The following is a 25,931-nucleotide window of genomic DNA, read 5'->3' as shown; positions in this document are numbered from 1 at the left end:
TAAATTTTTATTTCTTCGTCTTATTTTTTGAAAATAAAATAATTTTTTTTTAGTTTTTTAAATGGAAAGCTTTTTTAAAGCGAATTTAAAGAGAAAAACAAAAATAAACGCGCGAATTTTATTTTGTATATTTTTTTTTCTTAAAAAAAATTTTAAAATTATTTTCAATTGAAATTCCGGTGAGAAACGTGGTCTTTGATTATTTTTCCTTCATTTTTTTTTTTTTGTGTGTTTCTTTCAAATATTTTTGAAAAGTTTTTCGGTAGTTAAAAATTAAGAATAAAATAAATTTAATTTTTAATAATAAAATTTTTATTTTTTAAATTTAAAATAATCTGAAGAGGAACTCAAGGAACAATAATATTAAAAAAAAAGCCTAATAAAAATATTGAATTGGAAAAAAAACTAAAATAAATAAAAATAATAAGTGTTTTTAGAAAAAAATTTTTAAATTAAAAGAAAAAAATCATTTGATTTAAATAACAAAAAGTGTTATACTAAAAAAAATTTAAATTTTTAAATTCAAATTGAAAATTTAATTTCAAAAGTTTCGAAACGAGAAATAAACAAAATTTTTTGAATTTTAATTTACAAATAAATAATTATAAATTTAATATATGTAATTTTTTTTTTGAAATATTTCAGAGATCACCATTTTTATATTAACAATCACATTAACCATTTAAAAATAAAACAATTAAGACAAACACAAAACAAAAATAATAATTTTATTTATTAAAATTAAAATTAAGAAAAAAAAAGGAATTTTTTGTTTGCCAACTAATCGGTCTGCTTTGGCTTTTTCGATATAAATTATAATTATAACAAGAATAAAATTATTCAAAAAACAAGAAAACAAAAGAATCAAATAAAAAGGATTGTCATTTTTTCTTTATTTTTTGCATTCAACTGCGCGCGCGCGATCCCTAAAATATCCTGAAATATTCTTGTTTGAATAATAAGTGAATATAATTAAATTATGTAAGTATGTATAATATAAAAATAAAAATTTATGTATCAAAAAACAAAAAAATATTCAATAAATTTTTTTTTCTTTTATTTTTATTATTAACAATAACAAATCAATTTATCTATACATATGCACATACATTTGTTATTAAATTACTAAATAGGTTCACATGAACCGTGATATATACGAAATTTATATGTTATATATATGTTATATACCCTATATTTAACTGTTTTAGATAAAAAAAAAATCAGTTGATAATAAAAACAAAAAATACAAATAAAACCGATAACGAAAATCACGTTTTTTTTTTTCTTATATTAAAATCAAGTTTCGTTTTTTCTTTAATCTTCTCTAAAAAAAATAAAATAATCAAAATATCAAAAAGAATAAAATTTAATATACAATAATAATGAATGAAATTTAAATGAATAATAATAATAATATTATAAAAACTGTATTATAAATTTAATAAAAACACAAAAAAAAACAAAAATTAAGAACACATAGAGAAAAAAAAAATTATTTCAAGGATGATCACTTCTTGATCATAATTAAAATAAAATAAATATATATATAGAATATATATACAAGCATATATATATATATATATATATATATATATATATATATATATATATCTATAATATTGGTATTTACAAACAAGTATATAAGATTTTTTAATAATCTCATATTCGAATTTATTTCATATATACTTTATATATACTTGTATATATTATATTTACATATATATATATATATATATATATATGTATTTTGCATTAATTATTTATTACAAAAATTTTGAAATTCTATTTAAATATTTTAATATCTAATTATCAACTACTTCAATTCTGATATATATATATATATTTTATGTATATATATAATATACCTATAGACGTTTAATTGAAGAAGATCTTAATTATTTTATATACGTATGCATGTATGTAATGTACATGATGTTATAATATAAATGTACAACAAGTTTATATAATTAATATTAATTACCATTATATAGTGTTTTTTTTAAAGCGGGCACGGCGCTGTTATTTCTTAAGTTTATTCTTCACAATAATATATACAGTGAATATATACATTGCAGTACTATTTAATAAACATATATATATATGTTATAGTAAAATGCAATTTTAGACATTCCGAATTTCTGAATTAATTTTAGTCATTCCGAAAGTGCACAATATAATAAATCGTTTTGAGCCTATTTTTATTATTGCCTGCACCAGTAGAAGTTATCTGAGGTATGAGCATATTGTATATATATTCTGATATATAGATGAGCTCACCCGTCCAATTACAAAATAACTCAAAAACGAATAAAATAAATACCACCAAACTTCTTTAAATTTCTTCGTTTTAGCAATGGGCAGCTGATACTGAATTGAGTTAATTCGAACAACAGGTTGAAATAACTACCATACAATACGAAAATATAATTTTAAATATTTCACAAACTAATTTTTATAGTCTGATTACCAGGATGTAACGGGTATAGTGCAGTCAGTTAAGATCGACTGAAACGTTTTTTTGTTGTTTATTATTTTGTTATATATTTCATGTGTTTACATAAAAAAATTCTCCGAACTTAATTTAATGCAAGCCACTGTATATATTCTGATTTACTATAAATGTATATTCAATAATTCACATTATTATTCACATATAATTTAATTCATTAATATTTTGTAATATGTTTATGCAATTTTTTTTTTCAAAATTCTTTAGTCTCGAATTTATGGTCTTATTTGTATTGTTTTCTATTTAGTCTACACTATACAAAAATATTTTATTAATTAATTAAAACTTTTGTAGGTTGTTAGAGCTAAAAATCAAAAGACAACAAATTTTACAATATTAAAAAATAAAATAAAAAATATTTTCATATTTTAAATAATTTAAAAAAAAAACTTGATTTTAATTTAAAAATATTTCAATAAAATTAAAAAATTCAAAATAATTATACGTATATAACAATAATTCTAAATGATGGTATATTACTAAATTTTTTTTACAACATCTACATAAATTATATAGTATATTAGACTGGTTTAAAATTTTAACTTGAACTTTATATAAAACTCATAAGTACAAGATCAAAATTAATTCATATATATATATATATATATATATATATATATATAGATATATATAATATATATACATATTAAATTTTCCATAATAATAATCATCTTTTCAATAATTTTGTAGGCGTTAATGAAATTTTCAATATTCTAGATTGTGTACTAAAATATTGAAAAATATGAGAAATAAATATTTAAAGTTCAATTTAATTAAATTTAATATATTTTATTCAAACAGAATGCTATAATACAAATTATATATGTAATTATTTACAAATATAGGTATTAGTTAAATAAAGTTATTAAAAAATGTAGTTATTTCTAAAAATAAAAAAAATACCTTTTACTAAATTTTATTTTCAAATTGTTTTATATATAGGCTTATTATATACGGAATTGTTAGTGTTGTTAAAAAATAGTACTAAAATAAAAAATGAGTCATTTTATAACAGTATAGTTCTCAGATTTCAAAAATGGGTTTGGAGTCAAAGTTACACCTATATGTATAACATGTTGTTTCTGGGAGATGAGATTTAAATTTGTTCATTGAACTTATTGCTTCTGAAAAAATTTTCAAACTCTAGTATATTTCCTATTAGCATACTAACTTTTGTAAATGTGTCATATTGCTAAAATACATTTATAGTTTAAAATATTCTTGTTTAAATTATTTTTCTAAAAAATTTTAAAAGAAATACTAAAATATTTTCATCCATTTTTACTCAAATTTCACATATTAATTTTTCTATCATAAATTTTGAATATTTTCATTTCGGAATTCTACTGTAACAATTCTGTCATTTGAAATATATATAACAGGGTAATCAAACCATATGCACATAAAATCATTGATTGACTGTTTAGTTCATATCTAAACTGAAATCTGAAAGAATGTACATTTAAATAATAATCTGCTTAATTTTATATTTAAAATGTGTTTATATAACAATATAAAGAACTAGCGTTTGGGCACAAATGTAATCAATTTAACATTGCAGTAGAAGAAAATAAATCAAATTAATAGGTGCAAATACATATGTACAATATGAAAATTCACATCAATTTAAAAATACATGCAAGCTAATAAATCATCATAAACACTCTATATACAATACATTCATATAGATAGTATATACAATTTACTATTTAAATAAAATTACATATTAAGTGTGCAATAATTACCATATACAGCGTATAAAAACTTTATGATTACTTTTTATACAATATTTAAACAATTTATTTAAAAAAAAAATAAATTTCCACACTAGTTTTGTTATACAATATTTTAATTATAATATAGGATTTGTTTTAAGAAAGCGATCAAAATAACTTACATACAAACTCATACGAATTACTTCATTCATACTTCATTCATACAAAATTTCGTTATACAAATTTCATAAACCTACAGTTTGAACAAACATCAAGGTCTCTTCAAATTATTAATTTTATTTGGTGAAATTTGAAACATAGTGTTATCAAATTTAATTTTTAAAGGATAGAGTTTACAACAAATTTTATTCGCATGCTGAACTTTTAATACAATTTCAAATAAACTTTATATAGAATTTCAATTCAAATTCGCTAATTTAAGAACCTACCAAGTTTTGAATATTTATATACAACAATATTTGAACAAATATATTACTCGAATAACTCAGTTAATTTATTACATGTAAACTGTTATAACTATATAACAATAAAGCATATAAGTGTTCTATTTTGTAAAAAACTTCACATAATTATTATGTAATGAGAGTACAAATATAACCAAAATAAATCATTGATATTTAATTAGTTTTATTAATTGTGGTGAATATTAAGAATTTCATAAAAAAAAAAATCAAATTCACGCCTCACTAATTTTTCACAACTTTAATAAATAATAATTTTTTTTCCCTTTAAATTAGATTTTAAAATTGTGGTTTTGTTTTTAATTTATTGATTTCAAATTCAATTATAAGCAATTAATCCGCTAAAGTACAAAAAAACAAAAATATAATAGAAAAATTTTAATTTATAATAAAAGGTCATTATTATAAATTAAAATTGATTTGTAACAATTAATCATCGATTATATTTTTATTGAAGGTCTATGATGTATTTTAATTAATTAAGAAATTTCAATAATAAAGAAAATTCATTTTTAAAGAATAATATAATTATTAAATATTTATTAACTATTTTGTAAAAAAAATAAAATTTCAATTGAAGGGCTCTTCAAAATTAAAAAATAATGAATATTTACCGACCGCATTGCATACAATAAAGGAGGTTATGTGATGACACTAAATTGCGGATGTCGAGTTTTTGATAGAAACTCACTTCTCTATGGTCAAGGAAGTCAGGAAGAGCTCTTACATGTGATTAATTATAATTGAATTTTTTCTAACAATTTCAAGAATATTGCCAATCAATTAAGATTTTGAATTATAAATTTTTATTAATATAATTTAGTCCATTTCAATTTTAAAATAAATTTCATAACCTCAAAATTTTCTAAGACATCATTTTCAAATTTTATATTTACTTACATATATAGGTAGTTAATTAATATTAAATTATTGCTGTAAAAATAAGCATGTTATACCTATATATTCGCTACTATTAAGAACGTGAATGAACTTTACCATACATCCTTCCGTAATAAATACAAAGATAGAAACGCATGAATTTCCAAGTATAATAAATAAAAAAATTTAACAATAAATTCAATATCATATATCACCACATAATATATGTATATATATGTATATATCAGCACATAGAGTGCAAGTTATATAAATTTTCTTCATTAATTTCCAATTTGATTTTCTTTTAATATTGTTATTGTGGTCTATATGCTATATTTTATTTTTGTAATATCCAAGGCTTGCCTTTATAATATTTACTGAATAATAAAATTAATAATATTTACCGAAATATAAAAGCTAAAATTTCTGGTTGCATGCAAAATCTTTATTATGTATACTTATATATATATATATAATTATACATGAATATATTAAAAAATATGAAAATTACAATAATTTTAACAGGAAATCTAAACACATTAAGTGCGGTAAGAAAGTATATATATACATATATAAAATATATATATATGATATATATATGATATATATCTGAATAAAATATATACTTTATACTATATGAGCACGTTATATTATTGCAAATATTATATATAAGTATAATGATATTTACCACAATGTAAAAATAAAATTATAATTTATATATATATACATATGTATATGTAAATATACATTAATAATTGAGCTCATCATATTTAGTTAAATATGTAAATAATATAATATGTATAATGCATTTACATATCTATATTAATTATATAATGTATATATAATAATTATTTGCACTGTTTTATCTTACACAACACCTTATTACCATAAATAAATTATTTTCATTATTATTATTATTATTATTATTGAGTAAATTCAAGGCCTATCCACATTATATGGATGGTAAATAAGTATTAATAAGAAGCTTATTTTAAAGCATGAGGAATAAGAAGAATAAGTAGAAAAATACAAGAGAATTTTTTAAGTCAAAATAGATATATCAAAATTAAAATAAACTAAAAATTTTAATTTAATTAACTTAAATATCAGAAAATCTAAGTTTGTACAATATTTCAGAATAAAATTGTGTATATATAGCGCCATCTAATCACTAATAATGAGAGCCATATTTTAAATGAATACGAAATAATTAGATTTGTTCTCACACATTTTATATTTGAATCAAACCGTTCAAACCATTTCATACCATTTTTTTTATTTCAATATACAATCAAACTAAATGTTTGAAATATATGAGAAAATTTTTTCTTCTTAAAAAATTTTTGAACAATAAAATGTTAGAATTTGAAATTGAGAGTTGATTAACCTGTAAGAGTATAAAAGGAGATAAAAGCATCTGTAGGCGATAGTTATCGTAGGTAGAAATTGATTTTTCAGAAATAATAATTGTTTTAACAGCAATTAGGTGTTTATTGGTATCATCTACTTGCTCGCACACATTATACATCAATTAGTTTAAATTCTAAATGGCAAATACATTGACTTCTTCTAAAAATTTTTAAAAATCACCTATACACCATTTTTCAATATCGAAGTATTGCGTATATATGTATATGTATATATTGTAATAATAAATATATTTAAAACAATAATATTATAGAAATTAAAATTAAAGTGGCGCCCCTTTAGAAAATTTTAAAATTCTTTTTTGGATTATTATTATTTTATTTAAAAAAAAATATATGAAAAAACAAATATGGGTTGGGTTTAAAGACAAAACAAACAACATAATATATTTAATAAATAAATATATATATATATATATATATAATATTATGGTTAACTAAGATTATTGTATCATATCATATAATAAATAAAAATACGTGATAATATTTTACAAAAAACGAGGGTAGAAATAATAAAAACCCACCTTTGACTTAACTTATATTGAATAAAGATGATCTAAGAATTCTCATGTAATTCTCATAATTTAAATAAAAAAAAAATCGAGTTTTATTTTTAGAATATTCTCGCCATTATAAAGTTTTGTATATTTTACCATATTACTAAATCAGAGCAATTTCTCAGAGATTGTATCAATACTACTTCCATAATTATTAGCTTTTTATCTTATCGTCATCAAATTCTCATATATTTTGCATATGCTTAAGATTCTGCGACCAGGGCACAGAGGAATTCACTCACTCATGTCCTATTTGAGTGTGATGGCTTGACCCGCTCTAGATACAGATTTCTCGGGAACTTGAATTTGGATTCTCACAAATTGTTGTACATGACAGGAGCCTGAATCTTGAGTTCTAATGACCTAGCACAAGGATGCACAAAAGACCTGTATGGTTGAGATGCTGTTTAAATTCGCTCCATACATAACATAACCTAACACATAATTTTATATAATTAAATTGTTATTTTGAAAAATTATCACATAATGAACTTGACGGTAAAATTTTCAAAATATAAAATAATTATCAAAGATTTTATTATTAAAAATTTTATATTTTTACTAAAAGAAAAAATTAAGATATAATACTTAATTTGTATAATATTAAGTTATGAAAATTATCACCTCTTTATAAATTTTAATAAAATAAAAACATAAAAATGGCGTATATATGCACCTCTAATAATTTTTATATTGAAAATATTTTAAAATATTTGTATAAGAAAAAAACAAAATGAGCACAAATTTTAGTTTAATATTTTCTGTATATGCAAGAAATCAAATATTTAAATAAAATGTGCATTTAAAAAAATGTGGAAAAAAATATAAAAAATATGGGCTGGTATTTGCACGACATAAATTAGATTTTTGTTTGTTTATGATATTTTTTCACATACTTAAGCATATATGTGCTGTCTTTAAACAAACATTTATAATTATTAATGTTTTTTTTTTTTGAAATTTATTAAAAAATTATTAAATACAGAGTGTAGCAAACTTTCTGATATTATATTTTAATTGTGTTTGTATTTTACTTAAAGAGGATAATAATTTGTTTAATTGCTTAAAATATTATTGAGTTTATTATATCGCATATTTTACGGCGTTGCCAATAGTTAATTTATCTTTTCATTAGATTAACTGTTATATTTTGTAGTATAACAAATTCTGTTTTTTTCAAAGAGAAAAGTACAAAACAAAATTTCTTCATACCTCTATATTCAACTCTCAATTGGCATATAGAATATCTGCCTAGAAAGTTCGAATCCACTGCCTAGGTCACTAGTTCGAATCCAGTACGAGGAGAGATTTTTTTTAATTTTTCTGCCTTTAACTCGTTCCTCTGATTACGTCCTCCATCTGTTCTGCAATCGTATGAAATTTCCATTGCCTTAATAGCTTATAATAGTTCTAACGACACAAATGACTGAAGTCCGTAATGAAAAAAAAAACTCTGTGCAAAAATTCTCACGGTCAAATTCCCTAAAAATAAAAAGTGTTTCATTTGATGTATCACCAAAGTTTCTACCACGCTTGCTCGATTTGTTAATTCAAACTTAACATATGGATATTTTATCATCCAGCAGACTTCACCTGTATAGTGTCAGATCTGTTTTATTTTTATTATTTTTTTCTCAATTTCATTCCATTGACTCTAAAGAATATTAACAATTAAAGTACTATTTCTTTCGACATGTAAGTGTCGTGAACAGCTATTAAATAGAACCGTAACAATCCTTTTGAAGATGTGGACATAATATTTATCAAAATTATAAAAATGGTGATTTTAAATTTTCCAAACATAAAATGGGAATACATGCATGGATGTAACTGTTTATATTTGTTAAATTTATTTAGTAAATTTTCAAAGAAAAAAAAACTTCAAATTAAGATTTCATTTACTTTGACAATTAGCAAAGCAATTTTAATCATAATTTGTTAGCACATTTTACAAAAAAATAAATTTAGATATATACAAAATTTATATTTATATATATATATACTAGAATTTATACTATAATTATTGTTAAAATTTATTGTGCCCACACATATGCAATATTTAAATTAAAAACAAAAAAAATTTATACATATGTATGTAATTAACAAAATGTCAAAAAAATAGCTAAGATCTTCGTGACATAAAGTGCAAATTATTAAAATAAACAACTGTATTAATAATAATTTTAAATTAACAACTAATAAAAATCAAATATAACCTTGTAAATTAAATAAAAAATATTTATTTTTTCCGTCCTAAAAATGCTCTAAAAGTGTGTACGTGTATGTGTAAATAAAATGCCTAAAATTGGAATACTGTCATTGTTTTGAAGTTTTATTATGCATTTGTCAAACTTTTTGTTTTGACGCTAAAAAAATTTTAGTAAATGTTATGAATTTCTTAGTTTTTTTTTTTTGTAATATTTAAATAATTAAAAATTTAAATATTAGTTTAACTAATTAGTTACCACATTGTTGAAAAAAAAATCATATAAAATTTTTAATTTACTTTGAACTTTTTTGACTATCCGCGGTGTAAATTATTGTGAAGATGTTTGTATACACAAAATTTTATCACAGAAATAATCTGCAGTTTGTATGGGTAGTCCAAAATATAAATTAAAGAATTTCATTTAAAAAAATATTGATTTTTATAAAACTATTTTCATTAAATGAAGAAAAAACCTACGTGTAATTTGAATAATTCAAATCAAGTAGATAAAGTAGCACATTTCCGTTCTACTACTTAAATTATTCTCATTAATATGCCAAAATGAGCTCAGTTGTTCGTACAGAGTACAATAGTATAATAAGACAGTAGTATAAACAATAGTATAATAAAAATAATAAATTAATTCTGATATTTTTAACACCCCTAGTTTGGTAATCATGGACCCTATTATTACACATAATATGTATAAGTGTTGCTGTTGATATTATCTGCTGTGGTGAAATGTAAATTCGTTATACTAACATACTTTTTATGAAGGGCTCCAATATCAGAACGTTGTGTTGTATTTAAATCCTTGTGAAGTTGAAGTTCTCATTTCATTGTTTAACTCCTTCCTTTGCATCAACTTTGTTTCTTTTTTATAAACACTGCTCCATATATGAATAGAGTACGCAATTGTGTTGAAAAAAGCTGGAAAATAGTCGCTATGTTTTGGCACATGCAGATATTAAAAAAAGCTTGTACCATTAAGTGAATAACAATTTACTATTAAATTTTACTATTAAATTTTAATTTGGGGAAATAAATTTCTTGTCAATAAAACAACAGGTTTTTGTCTTGAACAGCGAGCACTTATGGTCAGACTACCTACCACCACACAGAATGGAATAAATAAGCAATATTTTCTTCAATTTCATTGCAAAAATATCATTGCAAAAATATCATTGCGAAAATATGCTAAAAATAAAAGAGTTTACCTCTTCAAAGTTTGAAAATGTACTGAGTAAATGTTGAGACAAAATATTTTTAGCGTTTATACTATATTTTATTTTTAATTACTGCCAGATTCTCATCAATAGCTCTAAATTTCTCTCTCGTATAATATTATTTAACATATAAAGGTATGATAACCCTAAATGTTATCTAAAATTTTTCTCGTTTTCTTTTCAATCTTCCTATAAAAGAAGGATCAAATTTTTGTCTATAAACATTTTTTTTACTCTATAAAACAAAGTCTATATACTACACAATATTCACATGTATATAGTATACAAGTATAACAGTTACTGCAATAATATAATATATTATATTATCTTCTTCAGGAAATCGGAATTAACTATCTATTTCATTAACATGAATACATATATATATATATGAAATTATATATATATTATTATACATACATTTTTATAATGGGAATAAATTTTACATGCAATTTTAAAAATTAAAAACGAAAAACAAATGAAAATTTGAAAGAAAATTTATGTATGTATGTATGTGCCTATGAATATTTTCCTAACTATTCACACAACTAATACCGCAACCAATTTTGAAGAAGTTTTGTATTACAATTCAAAAAATATAATTATCGCATTTTTAACTTAATAACATTATAGCTTTGTATTCATACAATTTTGAAAATTTTTTAGTTTGTTCACCCACAAAACCACAAAATTATGATAAAACGTTTGTCTTTCGTTTACCACATTTATATTGTATGAGAATGTGTGTATATTAGTATTGTACACACAATATAACTTATATTTTGTATTTATTCATTTTGTATATTTGATAATTATGATCCGAAAAATATGCGCTTTTCTTTTATGTTCAGTGCCCTTCAGCAAGGCTAATCTGTTATTTGCGAAAATAATAAAAAAAAAATAACAAAAAATTTAAGAGAAAAACTTGATTTTAAATTTTTCTTTTTCAGTCACGTCTATTTTTCTTCACAGTTTTCATTGTGTGAATTATTATGAATTTAACAATATGTACATAGGTATATATGTACGTAATTTTGTTAGTATAAAATTGCTAATATTTATGATAAGCTTTAAAGCATGGAGAAGGTTTTTATTTTTTTTTTAAATTTCATTTTCATTTCTTATACGCGATTTTATAGTGTAGCGTAAAATATTTTTTAAGAATAAGTGAAAATTTTATAATATAGAAGATTATCAGATTATGCATTCATAATAAATGGAAAAGATTAAAAATTTACTCTAATAAATGAATTAAAATTTAAAATTAATTTTTGAATAAGATTTTGAGTTATAAATGAAATTTGAATAAAATACTTATTTAGTTTTTAACACAAACACTAGAAAATGTTTAAAATTTAATACAAAATTTTAAAATAAATGTTTTGCTTTACACAGAAAGAAATTTTAAATATTTTACAATGGAAAAGAGAATTGGATACTTCTCAGACGAGATATTCTACCCAAATTATAAACAAAATTATTAACTTTTATTAATTTCTATTACAACTTGCAAACTACAAAAATTTCAATTAAAAGCAATCCGCGACCGTGAATTCACAATTTCCAGAATATCGTACTAATATATACACAATTCATAAGCTGAATTACAAAAATTAATTTTACTATAATTTTAAAGCCAAGGAAATTCTATAAAAATTACTTGTCGCTTGCTTATTTAAAAGAAAGCGACTGAATCGAATTTCCTCTTGTGCTGATCTCAACTCGCTTCGTATAGTTATTTGACATACTTTTAAAAATGAGCTTAATTCCATAAATTATTACAAATGAGGCGCTCAGCACATTAGTGGCCTATTCTCAATAGAGTTGTAATAAAGAGTTAGTTTACTCCTCTTACTTAGTTTACTCCTCTTTTCACTCTAATTTGTAATAAGTTCGTTTTGCTTTTAAAAATATGTCAATCGAAATTTAATCGAAATGTTATTTTTGCAAGTGGGCCGCTAATACGCTGAACGCATCAAATGTAAGTTAAACTGCATATTACATGAATACACGTAAGTTTATTATTTCCAAAAAAAAAAAATTATTTTTAAATTTTTGTGAAAAATTTAAGACCTTCAATCGTAAAGATTGTTATCTATAAGGTAATCCTCTAAAATTAAATAAAACCTAAAAATAATGAACAAAAGAAATTCTTGTCTAAATTTAAAAAAAAAAGTTTGTAGTTTGGATTAACACATATTTTTTTTTTGTTTATTTATTTATTTGTTTGTCTGTTTATTTTACTTCACTTTTTACATACATCAGTGATTTTTGAAATTTATACTAAATCTAATATACACGTACAACTATGAGAATATATAATAGATAGAAGTATAGAGAAATATAGTAAAATCTATTCAAAATCGTGTAGATAATTGTTAACAATGTTATTCTTTATATATGTATATTTATCTTAATATATTTACATATATATATTTGTGTATAACTAAAAAACAAAATTGAATAGGAGGAACAAAAAATACTTTGCTTAAAACAAACAAAATATTTAAAAAAAAAAACACGAAAATACAATGACCAATTGACAAAGAAATTACATAATTTTGTAAAGAAAAAACAAAACAATAATATTGAAACAAATTGACTTCATCTGCCGGTCTGTTTGTATTGTTTTCTATAATGATGAGACATAAACACAGGTGGAGTCATTTAATACGAAACACAAAAAGAAAACCAACTAGAAGACAAAACAAACTTAGATAAACCAAAGAAAAAAAATTTAAAATCGAGCTTATCTGGGTGGAAAAACAAAAAATATTATATAATATGTTGAAAGAACAATAATGTTATGTTTGATCAAAAAAAAAAAAAAAATTGAAGAAGATAAAAATTTTTTAGTTAATCATTAAAATTTCTATTTTTGGTTATGAACCATTCATTCTTTAAATCATTTACTTGTAACTAACATAGTTATTCCTATAAGATAAGATTTAATTATATCTATAAATTTATTAAATACATTGATTCATTGGTAATTGACCAATTCCATTATTGGTGTACAGTTCAATATGAGAAATACTTGTAATTTTTATGATTTATAAATATTTTCATTCTATAAATATAAAAGCTCATTAAAAACAATTATAGCCATTTAGGAACGCATAATTTATAAAATATAAATTGATGAAGACATTGATGTGATTATAAGAAAAAATATTGTATATGACGAGAAAATATTTTTTATCCAAATTATTTATACGAATTTAATTGATGATTACATATTTACCTTAAAGGATCAGATAAAATTATGCGAATTGCAAATTAATTATGAAAATCATATTATCCGTATTTATCAGAATTTTTTTAAGTAAAATATTTCGAAAATATAATAGGTAAACAGGTTAAAATCTTATCTATCCAATAAAATGCAAAAAGTTAATTTGGGTGTAATCTATTATAATAAGAGCCCAATATTGTATGTGAGTCTGTTGGTCACATTTTTGATGATTTTTGAATAGCTTTAACATGAAAACAGCCTTAACGTATAAAGTTGGGATCTGGACCTTTATACAAAGCTCTAAAGTCACTCACAGTTGAGTAATTTTTTGAGTGATTTTTTGAGTGTTTTTTTTGAGTGATTTTTTTGAGTGCCTTTTTGTGTGATCTTTTCAAGTGATCTTTTATAAGTGAATTTTTCAAGTAAGTTTTTTGAGTAATTTCCTTCACGTTGATTTCTTGGTAATTATTGTTCTAACAAAAATTTTGATTTTTTTTAACACTTCTGAGAAAAAAAAAAACCAAAAAAAATTAATGAAAAAAATTAATGGAAAAAAATAATATAACAACCAAGTTTCATAATACAAACCAGTGCTATATTATTTTTGTTTTCTTGAGTCGCTGACCATCAAATTTATTGAATTTTCATATATTGTGGCTCCTGACACAAATTTTATGTTTCATATTGCGAGTCAAGTTTTCTTCGATCATTATGCAACTTGTAATGGATCTCTTATAAAAGTCTGTATTCAATTTAAATATCTGTGTGTTATCGTTGCCAAGAATGTGAGCTAATTAGACTTCTGCATTGAAAATTTATCTTTGTTCTACTGCATACAGTTTCTATCGCTTAAGAAATCGAAAATAGCTATAGCGAAATTTTTTTTTTAAAAATATGAATTTTTGATTTTGAGCGTGCTTATAATCGAAAAATTTTGAATTACTTTAATTTAATAATTTTCATAGCCTATACAATAATTAAGTAAATGAATTAAAAAAAAATTCTAAGTTATTTTAAATAATACAAAAATTTTACATTTAAAACTTCACTTTTTTTATTGATTAAAATATTGAGAAATAATTGATTAGTCGACCTTAAATTTTATTTTGGGAACATACCACAAAACTTATGTAGCCGGCCTTAATGTTACAAAAATACAAATTATTGTTCTGTTTTTATTATTAACCTACAAAAGGCAGAAATATTACCCAATATGTGTGTATTACAAAATTTCAATACTAATTTTTCAACACTTAAATCTAAATTAGTTCTGTTTTAAATTGCATTAATTTTTTAAATAGTTCCACTAATTTCCATTTGTTTTCATTAATTATATTTTATTTTTTTGCTGGATATTAAAATTTTTTCCCAAAAATTCAATCTAATTCGCATAACTTAATTTGTACAAAAATAATAATTTTTGTTTCTTACGAAATCCTTTGATGATTTTATTATATAATTAATTGAAAGGAAACACTAAAAATAACATTTATTTTAATGTATATTGTGTGAGAAAATAAATAATAATGCTCTCTCTCTCAATGTGTGTTCAAATTATATTTTGAACCATAAATAACATCAAAATTTCTTATACAATTTTGACATTAAATGTCATTATAAATTACAATTTCTATTATTTTTTAAGTGTTATTAATTAAATTAAGATAAAACATGAACAAAAACACAAAACAAAAAAAAAATCTACTACAATTCAGTAAGATGTTGTAAACACCAATTTATAGGTTATGGACTTTGTAATATACATACCTAAAATATTTGAATTAACAAAATTTGAGATCAGCGCAGTAAGTGATTAAAATTAAAAACACACTGTTACTATATTTTGTTTTTAGTTATCCATAATTTTATATGTCATTTGAATGCATATTAAGACAAAAAAAAAAGCATTTACAAAATTTAGTTCAAATAAAATAAGCTATTTGATTTCGCATTTACGATGGGAATCATAAAATTTAAAGTAAAATTTGGAATAAATAGTAGATTGTTTTTTTTTTTTCAAAAGAATGAAGTAGCCATTTATATTCAAATGCTCGCAGTGTGAAATTTTAATTTAGTTTTAATTTTCAAAATTAATTTAACTGTATTTATTCAAAAATGATTGTGATATTTCTTTTTTTTTAATAGTTTTATGATTTCTTTTATTATATGAGAAAAAATTTACAATGAAAACTAGTAAGCATCATGTTAACACAAAATTATTGTAAGCCCTATATTATACGTGAAGTGGCAATAGAAAAATACTAGGGGCAAAAGAAATTCAATTATGCAGTAATTTTTCTTTTTTAATTTGCTCTGGTTTTATATACTCCATATTTGTTTTGTTGATTACATTATCAACATTATACCATTAAATTTATATACGTACTCTATAACTCTAGGGAAAAAAAACGAAAAAACATAAAAACTTTTTCACAAATTTTTGAAATTTCATTTTTTTTTCAAAAAGTCATACAAACAAATTTTAAAACTTTTCTAAAGATCAAAATATTTCAAAATTAAAAGTCATAAAAATTATTAAGATTTATTAGAATAGCTACATAAAATTACACAATTTCATACAAATTTTAACCTCTTTTCTCATATTACAGAAAAAATTTTAATAAATGTAATTAGAGTTATAAAAAATTTTAAATGTAATTAAGAGAGAAAGTTTGTATACACATTAGAAAATAAAAATTTTTAAATAAAATGAGAAAAAAAACAAAAATATACTGAGATCTTTCATGTAATTACGCCGGTGAACGTCGGTGGCGCATAGTTAAATACGCAAAAGTTAAATTAAAAATTTGTTATTATTAAAACTTTCTTAAACAAACTTAAAGACATCAGCAAAATTATATAACAAAATTTAATTAGTTAAGTGAGAAAAATGTTAAATAATGAAATCAAGATCATTTGGTTGAACAATTGTTGAAATGAATGACTCTGCGATCTTTATTATTAAATATTATAAAAGTGTTGACTAGAAAATTAAAAAATAAAGAATAAGAAAGTAATTGAAAATTATAAAGTTCTATTACATTACTAGTATGTAATGTATATATATACAATCTAGTATGTAATGTGATGTATGTATAGGAAAGAGAAAAGTGATTCCTGGGTTAAATAAGAAATTTTTCGGAAGTTGTATTTAAGTATTGTTATAAATTATTCAAATAGAACAGAATTGAACAGTGGTTCTCAAAATCGTATACAATAAGTCAACTTTTGTGCAGGTGGTTATTAGATATTGAATAAATAATATTATAATAGAATTCAAAATTTACAAATAATTTTATAAATAATATCACAATTTTTAATAAATACAATACTTAAAAATTTTAACACATCAAGTGTACAATACTTCGTACTACAATGACCTATACAAAAGAGTATAGTTGGGAGGTGATAGTTAGAAGCACACTCCCTCCCGGTACATGGCTTTCTATATTTTTGTACGGAAAACAAATGTCAAATCCTTAATAATTAAATTCAATTTTAATATTTCAATTTTTGTTTTGAAACAAACAGCTGGCCATTTACAAACTATTCTCAAATTGTTCGGACTAATTTAAAGTGTTATATACCCTTAAATGGAACACAAGTAATGTAATTCAAGACATAAACATAAAAATATTCATAAAATTGTGCTTATTTATTCAAAACAAAATATAAAAAGCAATAAAATCACTAATAAATTTTTTTTTGCAAAAATTTCGTCATTTCAATTTGTTAAAGTTAGAAAAATAAAAGTGAATATAAAAAAAAAATTCAGTTTTAATGGTGAAAAATTAGAATATTTTTCGGCACATTCAGAATACTGCCTGTATATTTGTATGTACATATGTATATGTATAATTACTATAGAAAAATATTTTCCAAATTCTACAACATTCTTTTTTTATTTTTATTATAATTCAAAAACTTTTTTCCGGTCATAAATTTTCTTTTCCTTTATTATTCTGGACAAAACATAAAGATTTTCAGTTCAAAGAATTAGAAAGAGCTTTAACTACAAAAAAAAAATAATTAAATCTTTAAAAACCAGTCAAATATTTTTTATTCAAATTAAATTATAATATTACCATAATTTTAATATGTTTATTATGTTGTTAATATTCATTGGATAGACATATTGTGTTCTCTCCGCCACCTGATATCCATAAAACGTAAACAAAAATTTCGTAATTCGTATATAAACAAAGCAATAATTTCGTATATTCTTAACTCGCAAGCAAGTTTATAAGATTTCTTCTTTTTTGGAAGAAAATTGAATTGTATAACAATTTTACATTAAATAACACACTGAATATTAATTTTATCAAGTTTTGAATAAATTTGTTTTATGTTCTATGCTCTTTAATATTTTAACTATAGCTTTCTAAAATCAGGAAGAGAAAGAAGACAATTTTCATATAATATTTTTATATTACAATTTTCATATAATATTGTATTGCGAAAAATTTTTAGTATTAAACTGAATTTTCGAAATACAGCAGAATCGAAATTTGTGCTTATTTAATATATTATTATGCCGTCCAATAATTAAATAATAATTTTCTACTTTCCGAACAAGAGTATATATGTACATATACTTTCGTAATCTCGGAATATTTTGTTGATAATGTTATATATCAGAATATAAATGTCACTTAAATAATATAACTCATACTCTCATCGTACTGTCGTAGTATTCACATTCCATTAACAGTCTGATCTTGTATCTCGCCTTTTTTCTCACTTTTCTTCACTTTCAAAACAAGCATGTGAGAAAAAAACGAGATACGCAATACGAAATAATTTTTGTAACTCGAAAATTAGATTATACAAGTATACAGTAGTTACTCACTTTCCGAGTAAAATAGCGGGATAGACAAACAACCCCTAAATCTCTTAAACTACGCTACACCAAGTCTCATAGTAAAGCGACTTAATATACAATAGCCAAATCATAAAAGATTAACTAAAATATAATGAAAAAAAAAATTTTTATAAGAAAAAATTATAGAATTATTTTTGTATTAATGACTAATTTCAAATCCCGCACATTTTATTCACCAATTCTAACTTTGATTTACAACCACCATATTAGATAATTCTTGTAAATTAAATTTTATATGTATAATTTTAAAAAAAAAGCGAAATTGTAATAAAAAATCAAAATATTTTTATGATTAGCAAATACATACATATAAATATTGTTAGTGAAAAAGAATTACAAGACAAGTTTGACATTTTTTTGCCTTAAATTTTACGTTTCTTACTAAATTATATTATTCAGCATTTCATTATGATAGATCCATATCTAATTTCATTATAATTGATTTATGAACCCAAAAAGAAAAAAATCGAAATTTTTTGTGTTATAAGTAATTATGTAATTAAATTATTACTCACCAACATTTTTCTCTTATATGCCATTATACTTCACATAAGACGCTTTTTAAAGTTAAACTGGATTCTTAAATTTAGAATTTAATTTTTTATGTCTTATTACATTGCTTTGAATAGCCTCTATCTTTCTAGAATAGTTAAAAGAAACAACATTAAACTAAACTTTGACACTAAAATTATTTTTGTGCTGCTGCATTAAAATATTTTTTAGTTTAATCTTTTAACTAAAGTGTATAATTAAAATCACATAATAATCTTAAAAAATATTAAATTAATGTTTAAAAAATAAAAGTTTTAATTATTTTTTTGCTCCCAAGGTCTTTATGATTAAATAGAAAATGTTACTTATTTTAAATTTTTTCTTTCATGTTTATAAATTTCTTGTAATACAAAGATGGTTAAATTCCACCTAGCGGGAAAATTCTTCCCCGACCAGAAATTTTAAATTTGGTGTCAACAATATCAACAATATTACTGATTTTATTGAACAATATAAATTCAACTGCTAAATAAAGTTAATTGATTTCAATTTTACCATTTCTGATCAGGGGTGCTATTATCGAAAATGATGATTCTATTTAAATGAGCAAAAGATATAGCTACAACTATTCAAACTCAATTTACGAGAACTATCAAATATGTATGACATTGATGGCAATGACATTCACATTTGTTTTAAAACTTTAAATTTTGAGTATGGTTACAAGAATAAAACAAAACCTAAAATTTAATTGAATAAATTTTTCGAAAAATTTGTGCGTATGTCCCTTGCCTGTGCTAACAATCTAAATTACCCCATTGTTTTATAAAGCAAAAACAAAAGTTTATTATAGACAATTAAATTTTGTAAATATTGTATAGAATATGGTAAATATATTCGTTTAAATATTTTTTTTTCAAATATTTTAAATATTAAATAATTTTGTTTTTTTTTTATTCTGTTTTTGTAAATTACCTTCATATTATTACTATATCATTTAATGATCTTTAAGGTCAAAATAATAAAAATATAATCATCCGTAAAAATATTTTTTTTTTTTTTTTTAAACAAAAAACTTTGACCCTAATTCAATTATTATATTAATGAAAATAGAATTTAAATATGCGATTAAGCACTCATGATATAGAATAAAATACATAATGTACTTCTTTATCTTTAATTTAAAAATAAAAATTTTTGGAATATTTTCAGTATTTTAACCCTTCTTTTAAAGTTTGAACAGCTTTTTTTTTTGTTTGTGTCTATACTTTACTTTATTATGTAATTAAAATATTATTAAATTTAGGTTGAGCGCCCGACACAACAATTTATTGTACTTACATGTGCAAGTTTACACAACACTTTTTTGTTTACGCAGTCGTAAGAAAACGCTTCCGACAGTACTTTTGTAGAAATTCATTAAAGTATTCTTTGCAGAAACTTACTTGAAAATATTTTGCTTATTTTTCAAGTTTTATAATAACAAAAGACTTTTTCGGTATTGCATGATGCGCTGCAAGTTCTTAATCAGAATTAAAAAAGTTTGTCAATATTTGAAGTACTACAAAGTTTGACCCTATCAATTTTGTGTTATGCGCAAGTATGTCAAAATTAAAGTCAGTTGTTGATTTAACTAATCAATTTTAAATAAAAAATTAAAAAATGAAGCTCGAATTTATTACGAATTTGTTGAAAATGCGAATATTTCAGGGCATAAATGAAAAAAAAAAGTAAAGATAAATTTCAAATTAATTTAAAAAATCGTCTTCAATGTCCGACATTTTAATGTTGGAAATCACTTTTGCAATGAAATTTTCTAAAATGCTCATGTGCTTAAACTCTTTTAAAATTTTACTTGCCGCATGCGTTACAGAACATGCTGCAAAACAATACTTCAAAATCAAGCACTACAAATTTGCAGTATTTTAGTAAAAAATATACTGTACATCAAATCTAACTAAGGACTGAAATACCGAACAGGCCCAAATAATTATTCCCTTTCATCCTAATTTTTAATGATTATTGGAAATTTATGATTATCAGAAACATGCTTGTATAAACATATAAATTAATGGGTTTTTAATTGTTAAGTAAAATTAAAAATTGGCAAAATGAAAATTCAAAACACATTGTACAACAAATAACTTATATAATATATTATAATTTTAAATTTGTAATAATAATAAATTAAATTCTTTAATTATTTAGGGAATAAATTAATTTACACATTTTTTTAATCATTATACATTTATAACATTATTCATCATTTTTTTTTTAATAAAATTCCTATAATTGAATTGAGTAGCAAAAATTAGCAATCATCTCACGAAAGATTTTTTGCCTATCCCATATTTTAAAATTTTAAATTATGACTTTATCTTTCTACAATTCGAAGCTTTGTAAAAAATTTTAAAATATGTGTACATATGTAAGTTAGGTATATAATATTGTGTTGATTGATGTACATGTACATGTCTATAAAAATAATATTACACATTGTACCCCATTGTATACATATATATATAAGTTTAGTCATCTAATTAACATCCTTTAGTGAATTAATTTCCTTTTGCTAATTTTTTAATTAACAAATTAAAATAATACACAGATTTTAAATTTTTAAATTAAAAAAAAAAATAAACAACATGTATGGAGTCACTTACTGTATTAATTTGAAAATTATACATATTTCTTATATAAATAAACTTTAAATTATAGTTATAAATCTTTAATCAAACATGTAAATTGTAATTATCATATAAAAACGTAATTTAAATATTAAAATATTAAACTTAATTGATTTAGTAAAGAAACTAGAGTATTCCAAGCAACACGAATATTAAACAACTTTTTGTATTATAGAACAGTTCTACTGCTTTATTATTTATAATCAGTTTGTTTAAAACTTATAAACGTAAGTTTTGAGACACAATTTTTTAATTTAGAATACGAATTACTAGTATAATAATTCGAGAAAATTTAAAAACTTCATAATTTTGTAGCCATTACAAATTAACTAGAATAAAATTTCAATCAAATAAGTTTCGAGACTCGAATTATGGAATTCATTATTGCAAATTTCAAATTGAATCGATGTATCGAAATTCGATTTCTGCCTTATACAAATTTTTGTAATTTTGTCCATATTTACTTTTAATTTTGTCCTTATTATAATAAATCAAATTTTTCAATTTTAATTTACGATTTTGAAAAATATTTTCTCTTATACACTGACGTGAATATATTTAAGAGTTCGAATTAAAAATATTGCTGACATTTAATTGCTCATACTGTTTAAGAAGTAACAAAAAATTTTCGCTACTGAATTTTTCTTGTATGATACAAAATTTATTGTTAAAAATGTTCAATTATTCAGATAATCAACAATTTATTAAAAATATAAATCATCAGTTTTATATGGTGAAGATTAAATTACTATAAACCATTAAAAAATATTTAAATATTGTTTGATTGATTAATGCTATAAAAATTGAATTTATATATGGTGCCTGGTATATTTACCACTAAAACAGTCAAACATAAAAATTTAGTATTTATAATTTTATTTTATTGTTTTATTTTTGTATATTAATCACACGTTTGTATTATAAAATTTTTTAACTCTTTATTCATATTTATTTTATTATTTCTTTTTCAGGTTTTAAAAGTAAAACAATTATCGAATTAATCCAAAAATCAACAAGATGATAAATATATTATTTCTATTAGTTTTATTAATTAGTTGTAATCTAGTTCTAATTAATTCACAAATATATCAAAATGAACCAAGAATTCCAGAGGAAGTATCAGTTAGTGAAAGACAATTTCGTGTTGTCTATGAATGGCGTACAATTGATTTTGCATATAGAACAGATTTTGAAAGAGCACAAGCACGACAAGCTGGCGAATTTGTTGAACAAAATATTTTAATAAGTGATGCTAAGGCATTTGCAAATCGTTTATATTTAACAATGCCAAGAATGTTACCTGGTGTACCAGCAACATTAGGATGGGTAATAACACCTGATGAAAATGGTAGAACTGATCCTTTAGTAGAACCGTTCCCATCATGGGAAATGAATAGGGAAGGAGATTGTCGTGCTTTACAATTTGTTCAAGGTATTGCTATCGATGGTAATGGTTTCTTATGGGCTGTTGATTCAGGAAGAATACATACTTTAAGACCGGGTAAGACCAATTTAAAAATATTCTAAAATTTAATACATATTATTTTAAAATTTTAAATATTTTTTTTTTCTAAATTAAAATAAGATCGTCCAATTCAAACATGTCCACCAAAACTTTTAATTATGGATTTAAAGAAAAATGGAACAATAGTACATCGTTATGAATTCCCTGAAGAGGTTGTAGCCAGGGGTACAAATTATTTAAATAAAATTGTTATCGATGATGCATTTGGTAGTTTCGCTTACATAACAGACAATAGTGGTTCTGATCCAGGTATTGTTGTTTTTTCGAAACGATTAAATAGATCATGGAAAATACGTGAACCAAATTCAATGAGAGCAGCATTAAATGCTGTTGATTTTGCTGTTAATGGTACACAATTACGTTTTTCAATTCATATTGATGGTATTGCACTTGGTCCATACTATAATCCACAAACTGGTGATACTCTTACAATTAATTCACCAAAAATTGGATTAGCTGAACAAAATTATGAACGTAATGTTTATTATTCACCATTATCAAGTTATCATTTATATTCGATACCAGCTTCAATATTACGTGATCCAGAATTTCCTAGACGTTCAACACCACGTCAAGTATTTGAAACTGTAACAGATTATGGTTTAAAACATTCACAAACTGATGGTATGATTATGGATAATCGTGGTATATTATATTTTGGTTTATTAAAGGATCATGCTATTGCATCATGGGATTCATTTCAACCTTTTACACCAAATAATCAACATATTATTGCACAAGATGATGACTATATTCAATGGGTTGATGGTATGACATTTGATGAAAGCGGTCATTTATTTGTTGTTATCAATCGTTTACATAATTTTGTTGCTGGTCGATTAAATCCAAATGTTGTCAATTTTCGTATATTAAGAGCAAAAGTTGGTGGACAAAGTTATGTTATTACAAATGGTCCTGGACCAGGTAATATATTACCTGAAGCTGGTGGTATATATATACGACCAGAAGTTGATCCATTTTATATTAATAATAATGGTATAGGTATTTCATCAACAACACCATTCTTTAATCATTTAGAAGGTGGTAATCCATATTCATATTATAATGGAGGTTATAGAAATACTTTTAATTATTTCAGTATATTTTTAACAATAATTATTGCCACAATTTTACGTTTGTAAAATGAAAAGTATTTAATTCATATATATACATACATATATTTATATATATATATATATATATGTACATAGATTTTTATAGTCAGAAGCTCAAAGATTATTTAAATTAAAAAATTTATTATAAGAAATGAAAATTAGCTTATATATAAAATAAATAATACAACCATTTTGTTAATCTTTAATATTAACAATTAAATTTTAATTCTAACAAAACTCATTTTAATTGACAAATTAAATTCCACAACAAAAGTATAAATAGGTATAGTGAAATTCTGAAATTAAATAATTTTTTAAATAAATAGAATTATGAGGGCATTTTACAAATTGTTAATTTTTTTAAATGGAAATAAATTTGTAATCCAATTATAATAATTAATTCGTAAAACTATAATTTAAAAATTTTACCCCGGACATCAATTAATACTGTAATAGTCAAATATCATTTCCGTTTCATCCGGACATAACGTATTCTATTTTTGCAGGTTTGTTAGCTTCAATTTCATTATATTTGATATATATATATGATTGTATTTGTTAAAATTTATCTATACTTGTGACGAAATTGACACCAAGCGAAAATTTATTGTAAATTTTGCAAAACATCTTTTGTCAAATTAACACTGAAAATCATAATTGACCTTAATGCTCTATGTAATAAGCTCAACATATAAAATTTACTTTAAAATTTATTCTCTAACTCACATCTAATAGCTTGATAATTATAAAATTTGTAAAAATTTAGATAAATTTAAGGTAGGAAATTTAGAAATTCCATATTTTAGTGTTTTTTTTTCTTTATTTCTATAAAATATTTTCTATTATGACTCGATTAATTTTGATAAGTTAACATAATATTTTTTAAAATTTTATAATTTTCTTCATCTGAATTATTTTAAACTTCTACATTTAAAAATAAAATATACCATATTCCAATAATTAAATAGGAGATAAATTAAGTCATTTTTTATAA

At 22.1% G+C, this 25,931-nt stretch overlaps 1 protein-coding gene across 1 annotated transcript; it reads left to right on the top strand.

The window, feature by feature from the left end:
• The first annotated feature begins 842 nt into the window (after positions 1 to 842).
• Positions 843 to 25,419, top strand: LOC129616047 (protein yellow-like). The gene is made up of 3 exons (XM_055531492.1): positions 843 to 981; positions 23,269 to 23,798; positions 23,883 to 25,419. The coding sequence occupies exons 2-3, from the start codon at positions 23,315 to 23,317 to the stop codon at positions 24,962 to 24,964; spliced, it is 1,566 nt and encodes a 521-aa protein (XP_055387467.1). The 5' UTR covers positions 843 to 981; positions 23,269 to 23,314; the 3' UTR covers positions 24,965 to 25,419.
• The last annotated feature ends 512 nt before the right edge of the window (positions 25,420 to 25,931 follow it).

This window comes from Condylostylus longicornis, unplaced genomic scaffold (genome assembly GCF_029603195.1).
Source record: "Condylostylus longicornis isolate FDR11 unplaced genomic scaffold, ASM2960319v2 ptg000162l, whole genome shotgun sequence".
NCBI lineage: Eukaryota > Metazoa > Arthropoda > Insecta > Diptera > Dolichopodidae > Condylostylus > Condylostylus longicornis.
This window is presented reverse-complemented; position numbering and strand designations above follow the sequence as displayed.